This window comes from Triturus cristatus, chromosome 2_2 (genome assembly GCF_964204655.1).
Source record: "Triturus cristatus chromosome 2_2, aTriCri1.1, whole genome shotgun sequence".
Lineage (NCBI taxonomy): Eukaryota > Metazoa > Chordata > Amphibia > Caudata > Salamandridae > Triturus > Triturus cristatus.
This window is the reverse complement of record NC_140582.1, coordinates 710,712,039-710,727,956: the sequence shown is the minus strand read 5'-3', so window position 1 is coordinate 710,727,956 and position 15,918 is coordinate 710,712,039. Positions and strand designations below refer to the sequence as shown.

The window sequence follows — 15,918 nt, the reverse complement described above, 5'->3', positions numbered from 1 at the left end:
CGCGCCTGATCTTCTTCAGCATTCTGGACAGAAGTGGTATAGGCGAAAAGGCATACAACAGACCGCAACTCCACTCGCGACGAAAAGCGTCCCCGAGCGAGTGCCGCCTTGGAAACTCCAACACGCAGAACTGTTGACATTGCGCGTGCTCTTCGGTGGCGAATAGATCTAACCAAGGCTCTCCCCACTGCCAAAAGAGGCCTTGCGCCACGTCCGAGTTTAGATGCTATACGTGATTCATCATGCACCAGCGGCTGAGTTCGTCTGCTCTGGCGTTCAGAGAGCCCGCCAGATTTTGAACCACCAGGGTGATGTCCTAATGTTCCAGCCATGTCCAGAGGCGCAGAGCCTCCTGAGACTTCAGCTTAGGCAATGCAGCTTGACTTTTGGTAGAAATTCCTGCAAATAACTCAATTTCTCAACATTTCCTTTGTTTACATTGGCTTACAATTCAGAAACAATTGTCATGACGCGTTTACTGGTATAGGACCAACAACCAGTCTATCTTATATTTTGTGTTATTGTCCAAGTAGCATTCGAAGTTCATCCTCGATAAGTTTGGATGTCGTTCCCAGAGTTGAAAAAACATCTATAGCATGGGGTTATTCCGGCTTGTATCTTGCAAAGTTCTGGAATCATCTTCCTCTTAGTTTCATATTGGAATCGAACTATCTTTTCTTCTGTAAATAAATCAAGAGTTGGCGATTTAGCCGTTCTCTTTTATCCTAATCTTTCTTCTGAATGCTGGTACAACTACTTGGCAGTTGCTGCACTTTATAAACTCTTTCATTCATTCATGTAAGACATAGCTGGCTGTGTAATATCATACAATATTGCATCAAGGCATTCTGGTGGCATTATGACTGGAATTAGAATGTTTAGGGCTTTTTAAAAAATACTTTTCATTAAAAAATGCTGGAAAAACAATGGACGATTGCAACGTCCAGAGAATTTACACAATTCTGTGGCTGCAGAGTTTAACTACATAGTTATGGATTTACTGCATCTGCCACATAATGTACAGGTTCCACAAAAAACGTTGTTTCCATCTCAAACAATTAAAAACCATAGTACCAGAAAATGTGCCTCATAATTTACAGGTTTCGCTACATAAATTAGAGAATCTTACCACATGATTTGTTCCTCAATACTGCATAATCCTTGTAGCTCTTCCAATGATAAAGCTCTGTGAAATGGTTTGGTGACTTGTGTTATGATAATAGGGAAATGTGAAATATTTTCTATATTATTTCATGTTTCATGTTTCTCTGGGAAATATAGGTTTTTATAATCTATCTTGTGGAACAAAAGCATCAAAATGTGTATAATGTATATTATACATTCACACATTTTTAACTACTTACTGGCCTGTTTTGTATAACTGTATGTAGCTTTATGTAGTGCTCTGTGCCTACTGTCTCAGGCTTCAAGTGGGACTTTACATGTCATTAAAAATTGTGACACCCTCATTACTTAAAGCAGAGACGGTGCTGACGGCCTCCAGACTAAATCGCAGTGACACCTTTAGATATTGTTAAAAGTTGGCAAAAAGCAGGACTCACAACAGTAAATTTAAATGCAAGCCCAGTGGAAATGGATAAGGGAAAACAAAACCCATAGCAATACTGGAAGAGCCACACTTAAAGCAAAGGCTATTGATTTTGAACAAGGAAATAAACAATGTAAGATATCTTCCACAGAATCCCATACTGGGAGTGCTTGTATTTCGTCAACTTTATATGAAAGAACTGTTTTGTTAAAAATGAATCCATTTGGATGGATGGGGGGGGGGGGAGGGGTAGAGCTGTCCTTATCCTACTAGATCTATCAGCAGCGTTTAACACCGTGAATCATGCAGTGTTAATGCGGCGGCTGGAGGCCGTGGGGATTAAAGAGACGGCACTGACCCTTCTCTCCTCCTTTCTAGCATCTAGAGAGCAGAGGATATAGTGGGATAATCTCAAATCGGACATTTTCCGTCTTCCTTAAGGGGTGCCACAGGAATAGGGCTTATTACCGACCCTATTTAATATCAATGTCACCCCACTGGCCAGACCTATCAGAGAGCATGGTTTGACTCTGGTCTCATATGCTGATGACACTCAGTCATATCTGTATCACAAAATCCGGAGGTCACAGCTATCAGTTTTCATAACTGCCTGACTGACAGTATGAGCTGGATGAACCAAAATGTTCTTAAAATCAACACCGATAAAACGGAGGTTATGGAGTTTGGCAAGGGCTCAATCCTGTGGAATCAAGCATGGTGGCCAACCGAGGCAGGCGAGTGTTCGTCTCCGGCAACTAAGGCGAGGAACCCAGGAGTAATTTTCGACAATCCCCCGTTTTTTTCCTACTAAAGATCCTACGTAAGATCATGCTGCTCGGCTACTACTTAACATTCCTAAAGGTCAACCCATTTCCCCGCTAGTATTAGGGTACTTCATTGGCTTCCAACACAACAGCAGGTGGAATTCAAGGCACTCTGTCTGGTTCACAAGGCACTGTATGGAGGGGGCGCCCGGGGGATGCAGATACTGTTTCTCTGGTACTCGCCCATTCGGAATCTTAGATGAACTAACACGGGATGGTTTAAGATTCCTAAAATTCGCCGGGCAAGATGGGAGGCAGGTGTCTATCCCACTGTGCTGTTAAACTGTGGAACAAGCTGCCGGCCATTAGGCTGCAGCCAAATAGGCTGCGCTTCAAGAAAATTATCAAAACCTGGCTGTTTCCTCCTAATTAAGTTCACGACTGTACTGAGCAGCTCACTCCCTTAGCGCCAAGACGCCTCGACATTCGAGCGCTTTGCAAATATTTTACTTACTTACTAATTAGAAACAAGAGAATTAATCAAATGTTGAAAAATGTATTTCAACCCAAAATTGCTCTGTGATAAATATGAAACAATAATTAACGTCAGTAACATTTTTGTCCCTAGTATGCTTAGTAAAATTACCTTCAAGCGGACTCTGAAAACCCTGCATGTTCAACTTTTGAAGGGAAACTTTAGTGCCTGCTTAGAAACCAGTTTAAGTAAATTATGGGAATGACAACTAGGTTTTTGTTAATGTGACTAAAGAAGGAAGACAAATTCACAACTTGATGAATTTACCTAATGCAAGTTGTCTGTGATAAGCATTTGGGATGAAAGACAAGGCAGAACAAGAAGTTACAATTCATCCGCTTTCGGCTTTTTCTAACCTTTGTCCTTTCTTCACTTTCAATTCAATATATACCGCAGTGATGTCAGGTGGAGCTATTATTTTCTTTATAGTGCATCATGTATTTTTAAGTCTCTTCCCCTTGCATCTTTATTGTTCCTTATTTTAAAAATATATCAAATTTGTAATAACTTATGCATGCACAAGCTCCTACAGCATACAATAAAACATATGAAGATGAGTGAAACGCTGGGACGAAAGGCGCTCTTAAAATAGCTCTTTTTTCAAATTCTATAATGAGCTAACACTGGAACTCTTTAACACCTATGCACACCAAAAGCAATCCGAGTCAATTACAATTGATAGGAAAATTTACAAGCATCCCAAAGTAGTAAGATTTTGAGACACAAATATGTTGGCTAAAGCGGGTACAGTATCAGAGCTTTATTTGGTCTCTTTAAACCAGGTGTGAGAAAACTGTAAGCGAGTAACTTGGATATCAGATGCAGATATGGTGCTCAGAGAATAATACAATGTTCCATTTCAGTCTAACTTATACTTTTACAGGGGAGAAGTATTAAGCAAAGTAGAACTAATATTCAAATGAATATGAATGAATACTTGTGCCATGACATTATGCCATGCTTAGATTCACAAATGATTACAAATGCATAAAGTAAACAGCCAGAAAAATATAATTGTGATTATATAATTTTAGGAAGCAAAGCTTCTATTTTGACATGCTCATTAAGAAAATAAAAATAAGAAGAGCAGTTGAGAAACTGCAATAAGCTAAATGTCAAGAATGAAACAAAGTTTGAGGTATAATTGGAAAGTCCTCTCTGGACCAGGCTTCTTCAACAAGTGGCTCTCCAGCAACCTGTGAGTAGCTCGGTTGTGTGCAATCTGTCCTTTAGAAACATTTCCTCCTGCGAATTAATACATGTATACCAACATTAAAAAGTGTGTGTTTGAGATTAAAAGGTGTTTATGTTACAGAACAAATGAGCTGATGTTTGAAAAAGGTTGAATTTTCAAAATATATTTAAAGCTGGTATTTAAGTGATAAATCACGCAGCATTTGGGAGACATAATAACTTTATGCCAGGGGCATTGTAGGTATTGCTTATATGTATTATTCATCTGAAGGGATTCCACATGGCCAAAACGTGTTACATCACTGCTGGCTGGCAAATGTACCAGACGCACTACCATTATCACTGCTGATAATCTTGAATATGGTGGTTAAGAATGTAATCTTGTCTGATGTGGTCACTATTACAACTCTAGTACTAGTAATAGTAGCTAGGAGGATTTTCATTGAACATGAGTAGTTCTTATTACAGAAAAGGTTGGAGATCGCTTCTGGACTACACAAATGTGTAAATGTGTAAATGTGTATGTGCTTATATAGCGCCAAATCACCCCTGGGGGTATCTCCGCGCTGTACTCATACCGCTGAAGGAACCCTTCCTGGCTATCCGTGTGAAGTGTCCACTCCTGGGCACCCCCATGGTGAAGCCAGGCATCCCAGCGCTGTTGGGGCCGTTGTGGAGACTAAGCAAGCTATTGCCCAGAGTTGCAGCGTGGGACCCATGATTAGGATAGGCACTGATGCGAGAATATCAGGTCCGAGGAATTTATAGCCCGAGACCCACGAGACAAACACCTTGTGCTAGTCCAGTGCATACACTACCTTTTCTTTTTAAAGACCAATTGTGTGATTTCCCATATAGGACTGTCTATAGTATGCAATAGGCGACTCCTAGAATATTTTTGGTGTCTATGGCAGTCCGTACAGAATGACTTATGAACCTGAATAACCTTCATGGACCCATGCGTCTCCCTTAATTGCTGGCCTAGTCTTATATCACAATTTATTTTTTAGGTGTTGCATAACCTAACACCTTTTGATTTTTTAATGGTCTCCATGAGTTTATGGTATCTAATAATAGATTTCAAAATAGACCATAGAACAGAGAGTGACCATTTCCCCCTCCAACTGTGGTTACATCCAGAACCTTTCACACCTAATATAAACATGGTAGCCAAGCTAAATAGTCCCGTAGGAGAACATCAGGTTTCAAATAATAGGCGCGTTATTAAGTGGCCCTATATTCTGGCCAAGGATGAAACGATGACAAACATATATAATTCCTTTGCCGATATATTGGAGGAACGCCAAATGCCTGCTCTAGGTACTCAGGATGTTCTAGATTTACACTACAAATTAGTAGATGCACTGACTCCCCATTTAAGTAAAATCTATAAAAAGGATTCGAGCCAGAAAGATAACCATCTAGCGACAACAAACCAATGGTATAATAAAGATTGTCGTAAAGCTAAGACTGACCTGATCCAGGCTGTAAAATTAAAGGACTTCCAGGGAATCCAAGATAGCAGATTAGCATATAAAAAGACATTGGCCCAAGCAAAAAAAGCCTGGGACGATGCTTTCTGGGATGACCTTATAAATGCAGCCCACCAGAAAGATCAGGCCACATTCTGGAATCTAATCTCCAAGGGAAACAAAAAAGGCAGATCATCCAGGGATATATACCTTGATGAAAAAACCTGGTGTGATCACTTTTCTAAATTATATCGTAACACCAATGAGGAGTTGGCTATGGAGGACCAAGAGATTAATAGATTATCTGATAATAATACCCTTCTATATTTTAGCTTAGAAGAAACTGTTGAGGCATTACAGGCTATTAAAATGGGCAAAGCACCAGGCCCCGATAAAATTCCCGGTGACTTGCTAAAGCATGATGTAGGAATTTGGGGACCATACATTAATTTCTTATGTAATTCTATAGCGGCTGGGACACCAATTCCTGAATCTTGGAAAGGGGCCGAAATCGTTACAATTTTTAAGAAAGGGGATCGTTATGATCCAGCCAACTACCGCCCTATAAGTTTAATAGATCTTTTACAAAAAACTTTTGCCAGACAAATTTTAAACAGACTTTTAATGTGGATAAAAGGGGCACAGATTTTATCTAAATACCAAGCAGGATTTAGGTTAAAAACCAGCACGGTGGATCAAGTATTTAGATTCATGTGTATTTGCTGGAAATATATTAATATAAGAAAGGGAAGTTTGTATGTAGCATTCATTGATCTAAGGGCTGCGTTTGACCTTGTACCCCGTAAACTACTATGGTCCACCCTTAAAGATATGGCAGTTCCCAGTGAGTTACTTAAGGAAATAATTAGACTCCACACAGGAAATTATGCTAGAGTTAGATGGGGCAAGGGAGGAGAAATTTCAAAGGATATCCCTGTGGGTCGGGGCGTCCGCCAAGGGTGTGTGCTGGCGCCCACACTCTTCTCTCTATATGTCAACAATATACCTATCTATTTAAAAGATTGCAAACATGACTCCCCGAAATTAGGCGATGAGGTGATCACCGCATTGCTTTTTGCTGATGACACAATCCTCATCTCGCAAACCCCGCAAGGCTTACAAAACCTAGTAAACACTTTTAACAACTATTGTGTGGAGAAGGGGTTAGAAATAAACTCATCTAAAACAAAATATATGTCCATAAATCCTCAGAAATCCTTTAGAAAGAATTTGGCCTTAAATAATCAGAAATTGGAATATGTGGAGAGTTTTAATTACCTGGGCATTATGCTGGATAGTATGCCTCATTGGAAAGGGCAATTGGAAAAAAGTAAATTAACTTTGAAACAAAATCTAATGCCTATCCTAAAGGTGCACGGCAGTAGTCAATCTAAAGCAATTACGCCGGCACTAGAATTATTTAAAGCAAAGGCCCAATCGGCAGCACTATACGGCGCCGAGGTTTGGGGTTACTCCTGCAATAACACTTTTAGGAAGGAAGAGAATATCTTCATACGCAGGCTACTTAAAATACCATTAAGAACACCGATAACTCCAGTGTTCATGGATATTAACCTTAAAAGGACTGACCATCAAGCCACACTAAGGCCACTACTCTATTGGATTAGACTATGGACAACCCCTGAGCTGAGTGACTACAAGAATGGACTGATAGAAATAATTAGGATTGACGAATATAAAAATATTCCCTGGTTAAAACATATTTCCCAGTGGTTTAGAAAGCTTGGGTTCTCCCATTTTTGGGAAAACCCCCAGAACATGTTACCACTCTCAAAAAAACTTTTGAAATTTGCGTTTTGGGTATACGTCAAGAACGAAGTATCCTCTAGCTCCACACTAGGTATATTGACGCAGAAATTCTTGTCCATTAAGGATACTCCTGTATTCGAACAATTTATGGACGAGATAAGACCACCATTAGCCAAAACGCTGTATTTACAATTCAGATATGGGGTCCTGCAGATTTCTGCAAATACTAGTAGTTGGAGGGGCAATGAAGATGATAGAGGACTGTGTACCCTTTGCTCACAAGAAGCAAAAGAAAATGATGCTCACGTACTGTTTTTCTGCCCAGTTTATAAAAAGCCAAGGGATCGATGGATTAAACGCTTGTGTAAAAACATGGGGTTTAGACTTTTTAAAGAGGCAGAACGTACACTTAAGTCAAATACTTCACAACCAATAGTGTTCAGCTTAAGTAGATTCCTATTCAATGTATATCTTATAAGGAACCAGAAAGGATGTAAGCTATAATATTCAAAGGCTGGTTATACAACCTATCTGCTCGGTTAGACACCATGAATTTTATTTCTTTCCCCTTTCTTAAATATATTATAATAATCTTTTAAATATTATCTGGCTTTTAACTAATTTATATTGTTTTTAGCATAGTTGTGATAGAATTTATTGTGATTGATCTCCAAACTTATTGCCTGGAATCTGGACTGTGTATTGTACATGTTTTTAATATCTATGTATGTTGCTTTTATGACAAATAAGTCGAAATAAAGCTGGAATTGAATTGATTGAAATTATGGGAATGACAACTAGGTTTTTGTTAATGTGACTAAAGAAGGAAGACAAATTCACAACTTGATGAATTTACCTAATGCAAGTTGTCTGTGATAAGCATTTGGCATGAAAGACAAGGCAGAACAAGAAGTTACAATTCATCCGCTTTCGGCTTTTTCTAACCTTTGTCCTTTCTTCACTTTCAATTCAATATATGCCGCAGTGATGTCAGGTGGAGCTATTATTTTCTTTATAGTGCATCATGTATTTTTAAGTCTCTTCCCCTTGCATCTTTATTGTTCCTTATTTTAAAAATATATCAAATTTGTAATAACTTATGCATGCACAAGCTCCTACAGCATACAATAAAACATATGAAGATGAGTGAAACGCTGGGACGAAAGGCGCTCTTAAAATAGCTCTTTTTTCAAATTCTGTAATGAGCTAACACTGGAACTCTTTAACACCTATGCACACCAAAAGCAATCCGAGTCAATTACAATTGATAGGAAAATTTACAAGCATCCCAAAGTAGTAAGATTTTGAGACACAAATATGTTGGCTAAAGCGGGTACAGTATCAGAGCTTTATTTGGTCTCTTTAAACCAGGTGTGAGAAAACTGTAAGCGAGTAACTTGGATATCAGATGCAGATATGGTGCTCAGAGAATAATACAATGTTCCATTTCAGTCTAACTTACACTTTTACAGGGGAGAAGTATTGAGCAAAGTAGAACTAATATTAAAATGAATATGAATGAATACTTGTGCCATGACATTATGCCATGCTTAGATTCACAAATGATTACAAATGCATAAAGTAAACAGCCAGAAAAATATAATTGTGATTATATAATTTTAGGAAGCAAAGCTTCTATTTTGACATGCTCATTAAGAAAATAAAAATAAGAAGAGCAGTTGAGAAACTGCAATAAGCTAAATGTCAAGAATGAAACAAAGTTTGAGGTATAATTGGAAAGTCCTCTCTGGACCAGGCTTCTTCAACAAGTGGCTTTCCAGCAACCTGTGAGTAGCTTGGTTGTGTGCAATCTGTCCTTTAGAAACATTTCCTCCTGCGAATTAATACATGTATACCAACATTAAAAAGTGTGTGTTTGAGATTAAAAGGTGTTTATGTTACAGAACAAATGAGCTGATGTTTGAAAAAGGTGGAATTTTCAAAATATATTTAAAGCTGGTATTTAAGTGATAAATCACGCAGCATTTGGGAGACATAATAACTTTATGCCAGGGGCATTGTAGGTATTGCTTATATGTATTATTCATCTGAAGGGATTCCACATGGCCAAAACGTGTTACATCACTGCTGGCTGGCAAATGTACCAGACGCACTACCATTATCACTGCTGATAATCTTGAATATGGTGGTCAAGAATGTAATCTTGTCTGATGTGGTCACTATTACAACTCTAGTACTAGTAATAGTAGCTAGGAGGATTTTCATTGAACATGAGTAGTTCTTATTACAGAAAAGGTTGGAGATCGCTTCTGGACTACACAAATGTGTAAATGTGTATGTGCTTATATAGCGCCGAATCACCCCTGGGGGTATCTCCGCGCTGTACTCATACCGCTGTAGGAACCCTTCCTGGCTATCCGTGTGAAGTGTCCACTCCTGGGCACCCCCATGGTGAAGCCAGGCATCCCAGCGCTGTTGGGGCCGTTGTGGAGACTAAGCAAGCTATTGCCCAGAGTTGCAGCCTGGGACCCATGATTAGGATAGGCACTGATGCGAGAATATCAGGTCCGAGGAATTTATAGCCAGAGACCCACGAGACAAACACCTTGTGCTAGTCCAGTGCATACACTACCTTTTCTTTTTAAAGACCAATTGTGTGATTTCCCATATAGGACTGTCTATAGTATGCAATAGGCGACTCCTAGAATATTTTTGGTGTCTGAACCTGAATAACCTTCATGGACCCATGCGTCTCCCTTAATTGCTGGCCTAGTCTTATATCACAATTTATTTTTTAGGTGTTGCATAACCTAACACCTTTTGATTTTCCTGAAATCATGCATATAATATACTTACTCATAGGGGCTTTCAGCTAACCCTCTTCAACCATGGTATTGTTATTGCACCATTCACATTTTGATTTTCCTTTTAAGGTGTTGGCAATTTACAATATATATTTGGTCTTGGGATTTCATATGTTCAGTTACTTATTATGTGAACCTGTCCTACCTTTTCAACCAAATAAAAACAAATAATACGTAAAAACAAATATGAAACAAAACAATGAAATCTGGCAAGGAAACTTAGCATTCGCATAGAGAGATGTAAATAAAAAAAAGATCATATTTACCAAGATCAGTAAACAACTGCTTGCCTCCCTCTTTATTTTTGACAATTAAAAAGGACAGATCATCTTTCTCGTCCAGCTGTTTGCCTGAAGTCACTATATGGTTCTTTCCAACTTCCTTCAGTCCCCGTAAAACACGTGGAGAATTTGCTTCGAAAGAAACTTGGGGAGATGAGCAAGCCTCAGACTTTGCTTTTTCTGCTTCTCGTGCATCAGCATCATGTTCTAACAGGAGAAGTGCAGGATTTATGATGGTCTTTACAAAATTGCCTGAATGCAACAAGATGTAGTAGAGTTAACCACTCTGGTAATTGTTTAAAAAAAAAAAATTCAGCATCTACTGTTTCAGTGTATGAATTCTATCACTGGTGATTTCATGAGCATTGCTTGCTACACCTTTACTGCTAAAATGTCTTTACTGAAAACTACAATACAAGTCGAATCTATGATTGAAGAGTAAGTCAAGGACGGTATCGCAGCCCTATCATTTTAAAGGACAAAGGGATTTTAAGTAGTCAGCTTAACATTTCCTGTAATTGTTTTATAAAATAAATGGTTCTTTGACTGATACGACCCAATACGATGTTGTACTTAACTGCAAAGTCTTATCTATGAAATGTTGTTATTTTCAGTATTGCTGTTCTGAGTCTTACCCCCAACATCCGGTGAGGAATCTATTGAAAACTCTCAAATGAGTCAGAGCCTTGCTCTTCCTAGTTGCAATTATATTCATCCTTAATCATTTCGTAAAGGCTCCCATCTTCTTAAGGAGAAAGTGAGAATAATACAAGAAGACCATGGTGAAGAAATATGTGCACTGTGGTGTTCTACATGAAGGACACTTCTTGAAAATGCAATATTACAGGCCATAGTAAATGCATATGATGGGGAATTATAAGACAAAGTGATGGTTGCGCTATATCTATTTACACTCTATCCATGGGTGTAGAGAACACCCCCCCCCCCACACACACATTAGCAGTTGCAGCAGGGTAGGAGGTTTCCTCTGGAGCACAACCCATCTGTCATATCAAATGATTTAACAGTTCTTTATGGGCCTCCTTGACTCTGACAGCAGATTCCAACATCTCTGTTGAAAAGCTAAGACACATATTGACAGAAGAAAAGCATGACAGGACTGTATGTTGTCACTTAGGGATTCTTAAAACGATGTCACTTAGGGATTCTTAAAACGATGAACACAGTGCAAAACAGAAATTGGAAAAAATAAACACTGGAAAGAGACACAGAACTGAGAGGTGCTAATGAAGAGAGTTTGAGAGAAGCAAAAAGGAAGAAGAGGAGTAAAGATAGAACCAATAAAAAACGGAAAGAAGTAAATAGGGAAAGATTTTAAGAAAACTGGAATGCTGGAGAATAGAGTGTACATGGGGGAAAAAGGGAAGAAAGTCACACCTGGCTTCAGAATACTGCCCTTGTCCTGATGTCCAATCCAAATGCTCTCTCTATCCATGGTCCCCAGATTTTCACGAATTTGCGGGGGCACCCTCTGCTTTCAAAAACAACCTTTTCAGCCTCCCATTTATGGTATTTTTATGCCTCAACACATCCGGACTACATCGTCCTATTGACCGGGACCAGTAGCAGAACAATTACCCAGTAGGTATTAAATGTAGGGATTTGCTGTGGGTGTAAGTGTATATAGCTCTGTACATTAGGCGAGCTAGCCACTAGCTAGCCCCTAAGTCCACTGTCACTGGCCAGCCAATTTATAGTAGAGGTCCACCATTCAAGGGCTTCCTGGATAATCACAGTCTGCCTCGGTGCACATTTCCTTCACGTCCTGGTGATGATACACAGCAACTATGTAAGAGATATGTATTAACCAAAGATTTATAGAATGACTATTTCTCAATGTATTAACAACATTTGGTTTGTTCCACTTACCTATGCTATGTTTCATTACGTTTTTAGCAGACACTGGGCAGCAATTTTAGGATCACTTCTGTTTTTATTAAACTTATTTAGAAAACATGGGAAACAGAAGAAGAAACGGTGACGACCCAAATCCCTCTTCATTTCTTCCTCCCCCAATAGTAGGATAACAAATAGTAAAGTATGAGACGCATCTATCCCAAGAAAGAGCCCAGTAGCCTGTGATGGTCAGAAGGTTCAGAGCTAGGCAATGGCCTTCTCCTTAAGTTACCTGGTTGATCACCAGCCCCCTGGCCGACACTGTTCTGGAAACTTGGAGGTACTATGGAAATGGTAGATCTGTAAATTCATCAAAGAGGAATGACAAACAAGGGGCCCAGAGTCGAGCTCTGCACTCCAGTGCCTGAACCCCATATTGCTAAAATGATCTGCTTGGCAGCGCACAGGGTCAGGAAACCAAGCTAGCACCTTGGAGAAGACAAGCATTTGCAATGCATTAGTCTCGCATTTGCGAGAGTTAGAGCTATTGGTATTGTAAATGACAATGCCTTTTATTCATGTGTTTTTTTTTAAAACAGATAATTAAAAAAGATCGTCATTTACAATGCCAATAGTTTGATCTATTGCAAATGCGTTAGGAGAGAGCATGTCCTGCCTTTTCCTGCAAGAAGAGCAGGCAGGACAAAGCTCTTTGAGAAAATAGCGCTCGGAGGCTGTAATTAAAGCCTACCAAGCAACAACACAGGTAACAGGGGATGTCCTCACGGGAGGTTTCAAAATGGGAAAAGGTGTTACTAAAGAGGGACTACTAAGTCTATTGACTAATGAAAAGCCACAGTTTACAATGGACAATGACACAAGCCAATGAAAAAACTGGGCGGAGCTTCACATCCATACCTTAATACAGCATGCCTTGCAGAGCAGCGCATGCGCTGCCCAGGCTAGACCTAAAAAAGGATAGGTCTGTATATTTAGCAGTTCCAGGATAATATGTGTGGGGAGTCTCAGTAGGGTGGTGTTCAACATCTTGCCTACGTTCCACAGGACCAAGTCACAAAACTGCTGCAGTTTGATGCAGGGCCAGAATTAGTGTAAAAGTGATTCCCGGATTACCACACCCCCTCCAACACTCTTAACACCTGAAAGGATTGCAGGTGCTAAGTCTAACTGTGTCTAGTGCCATAGATGCAAGAATTTAAGCTAGCGTTCGGTTTCCCTGACCGCTACATAGGTTTCAGTACACTCATCAGATAAAGTGCGACCTAGCGCTTCCTCCCACTGCCTCTGGCCAGAGTTTCTATCCCCCTACTGAGCTAGGAACACAAGAAATACATACATACATACATACATTTTCTCTCTCTGTCTCTGTCTCTGTCTCTCTGTCTCTTTTTTCTTTGCTTTTTTTTCCGGTGAAGGTCCAGCTTTCAAATGGTATCAGTTTCCTACTTGCAAGGGGTTTCATATCTTTGTGGGTGATCCAGTGTTGAATCTGCAGGTGTTGTAGTGGCTTTCTTTCAGCGAGGCTGTATTACGATTAGAACTATTCAAATGATGTAAGCACCGTAGAAGTCCCCGATCCTCTTCCAGACAGTGCTTCTTGCCACTTTGCAGTGTGCGACACCCCAAAGTGCCAGGGTAAAATCCAGGGTGTTAATGAATGGTGCAATGGGCAGCATTTTAAAATAAATATCATTTGTTTGTGGCATGTAGTGCCGTAGATTCACATGCTGTGCATACTCCTGTCAACTTGGGCCTAGATGTGTGCAGGCTGTTTTTGTTCAAAGAAGTCTTTCCAGTAATGAGGTACTGTGAGTCCTCCTCTTGGTGGTAATGCAAATGGTCATCAACGCCACAGCAGGCGAGGATGGAAAGTGAAGCGAAGCGATGCAGAAATGTCCATGCAAAGAAAGAAAAGAGTGAGATAGACAGAACACTGCAACGGCCACAGGCATCCGGGGCAGAGGGTGGGCGCAAGTGAATCTACTGCGCTACATGCCATGAACAGAAGCTTACTGGGTAAGTAAAGTTTTCCATTCGAGGCATGTGTGGCTGTAGATATGAAAATACACATGTTGTGTATAGACTGTAAATCAGTCATTCCAGAAGTGGTGGCAAGCCTGTGGGAGTTGCAGTAGATTTAAAGTACTGCCTGGCCAACACTGGCTTGTTGGAGGGCTAGCACATCCACACAGTAATGCTTTGTAAAAGTATGTTGTGTGAACGAGGAAGCTGCTTTGCAGATGTCAGCTATTGAAATGTTCCCTAGGAATGTCATAGAGTCTCCTTTTTTCCTGAGTGGAGTGGGCTCTAGGCGGAATGGGCAAGATCCTCTTATCTTTAGCATAGCGTGTCTGTATGCACTTTACGATCCATCTTGCAAGGCCTGATTTGGATAGGACCCTCCCTTTGTGGAGTCTGGAAAAAGCAACAAAGAGCTGTTATGTCTTCCTATACGGTTTCGACCGGTCAGTGCAGTACATGAGGGCTCGCTTAACATCCAAAGTATGGAGAGCACGTTCCGCAACGGAGCCAGATTGTGGGAAAAAGACAGGGAGTTCAATGGAACTGTGAAGCCATCTTAGGGAGGAATTTGGGGTTGGTGCAGAGGACAACCCTATCCCCATGTATCTGCAAGAAAGGTTCTTCCAAGGCTAGTGCTCACTGACACGCCTAAGTGAAGTGATGGAAACCAGAAGAACAAGTTACTTACCTTCGGTAACGATATATCTGTAAGAAACATTAGTTAGTGAGAATCCTCACCTTAGATTCCTCACCTTAGAATATCCCCAGGCGTCAGGCTGAATCCGGAAAGATTTTTCGTCAGCAATACCCTTGCGCGTCACTAGGCGTCGTCTGCGGCTCTGCGTCCGTGGTCGGCGTCATCATCGCCGGGATGACGTCGACGGAGTACTTAGACGCCGCCCTCGCGCGCTGACGTCAGTTCTTGTACATAGCTTTCCGCACCAGGAACGCAGAGCCTTGCAAGAGACCGACACTGGTGCCGAAAAATTCTAGGGCTCTGAAAGGGATGACCTCAACCCTAGATATCGGTTCACAGAACGGGGAGGATGGGTGGGTCGGTGAGGAATCTAACTAACTAATGTTTCTTACAGATATATTGTTACCGAAGGTAAGTAACTTGTTCATCTGAAAGAAACACTTTAGTTAGATTCCTCACCTTAGAATAGATACCCCAGCAATACCAACCCCGGTGGTGGGTCTGCGAACCAAGATCACACGAGAAAGTCCTGGAGAACAGAACGGCCAAAGAAGCCGTCTCTCCGGACTTGGCTGTCCAGGCAATAGTGTTTGGCAAACGTGTGCAGCGAGGCCCACGTTGCAGCCTGACAGATGTCCTGCAAGGGGACACACCGGCCCAGGGCAGTGGTCGCCGCTGTGGCCCGAGAGGAATGGGCCCTCAGCCCTACAGGAGGTTCCTTTTCAGCTAAGGCATAACAGGCCTTGATACACAAAACGACCCACCGAGAGATGGTTCGCTTGTGCACTGCCCGCCCCTTCTTAGCACCCACGTAGCCAACAAAGAGTTGGTCGTCCACCCGGAACTGTTTGGTGCGGTCCAGACAGAAGGACAGCGCCCGTTTTGGGTCCAGACGGTGGAGCCTCTCTTCCTCTTTCGAGGGATGCGGAGG

At 40.9% G+C, this 15,918-nt stretch overlaps 1 protein-coding gene across 6 annotated transcripts in view; it reads right to left on the bottom strand.

Moving 5' to 3' along the window:
- The window catches only part of PRIMPOL (primase and DNA directed polymerase), a 585,691-nt gene that overhangs the window by 162,005 nt on the left and 407,768 nt on the right, over positions 1-15,918 (bottom strand). For 5 of the 6 annotated variants that reach the window (XM_085641903.1, XM_085641905.1, XM_085641902.1 and 2 more), the window contains one exon: positions 10,376-10,642. The exons of the other annotated variant lie outside the window; for it this stretch is intronic. In XM_085641903.1, the coding sequence (XP_085498029.1) occupies positions 10,376-10,642 (267 nt within the window). The remainder of the gene's footprint in view (positions 1-10,375; positions 10,643-15,918) is intronic. 6 annotated transcript variants of the gene reach the window in all.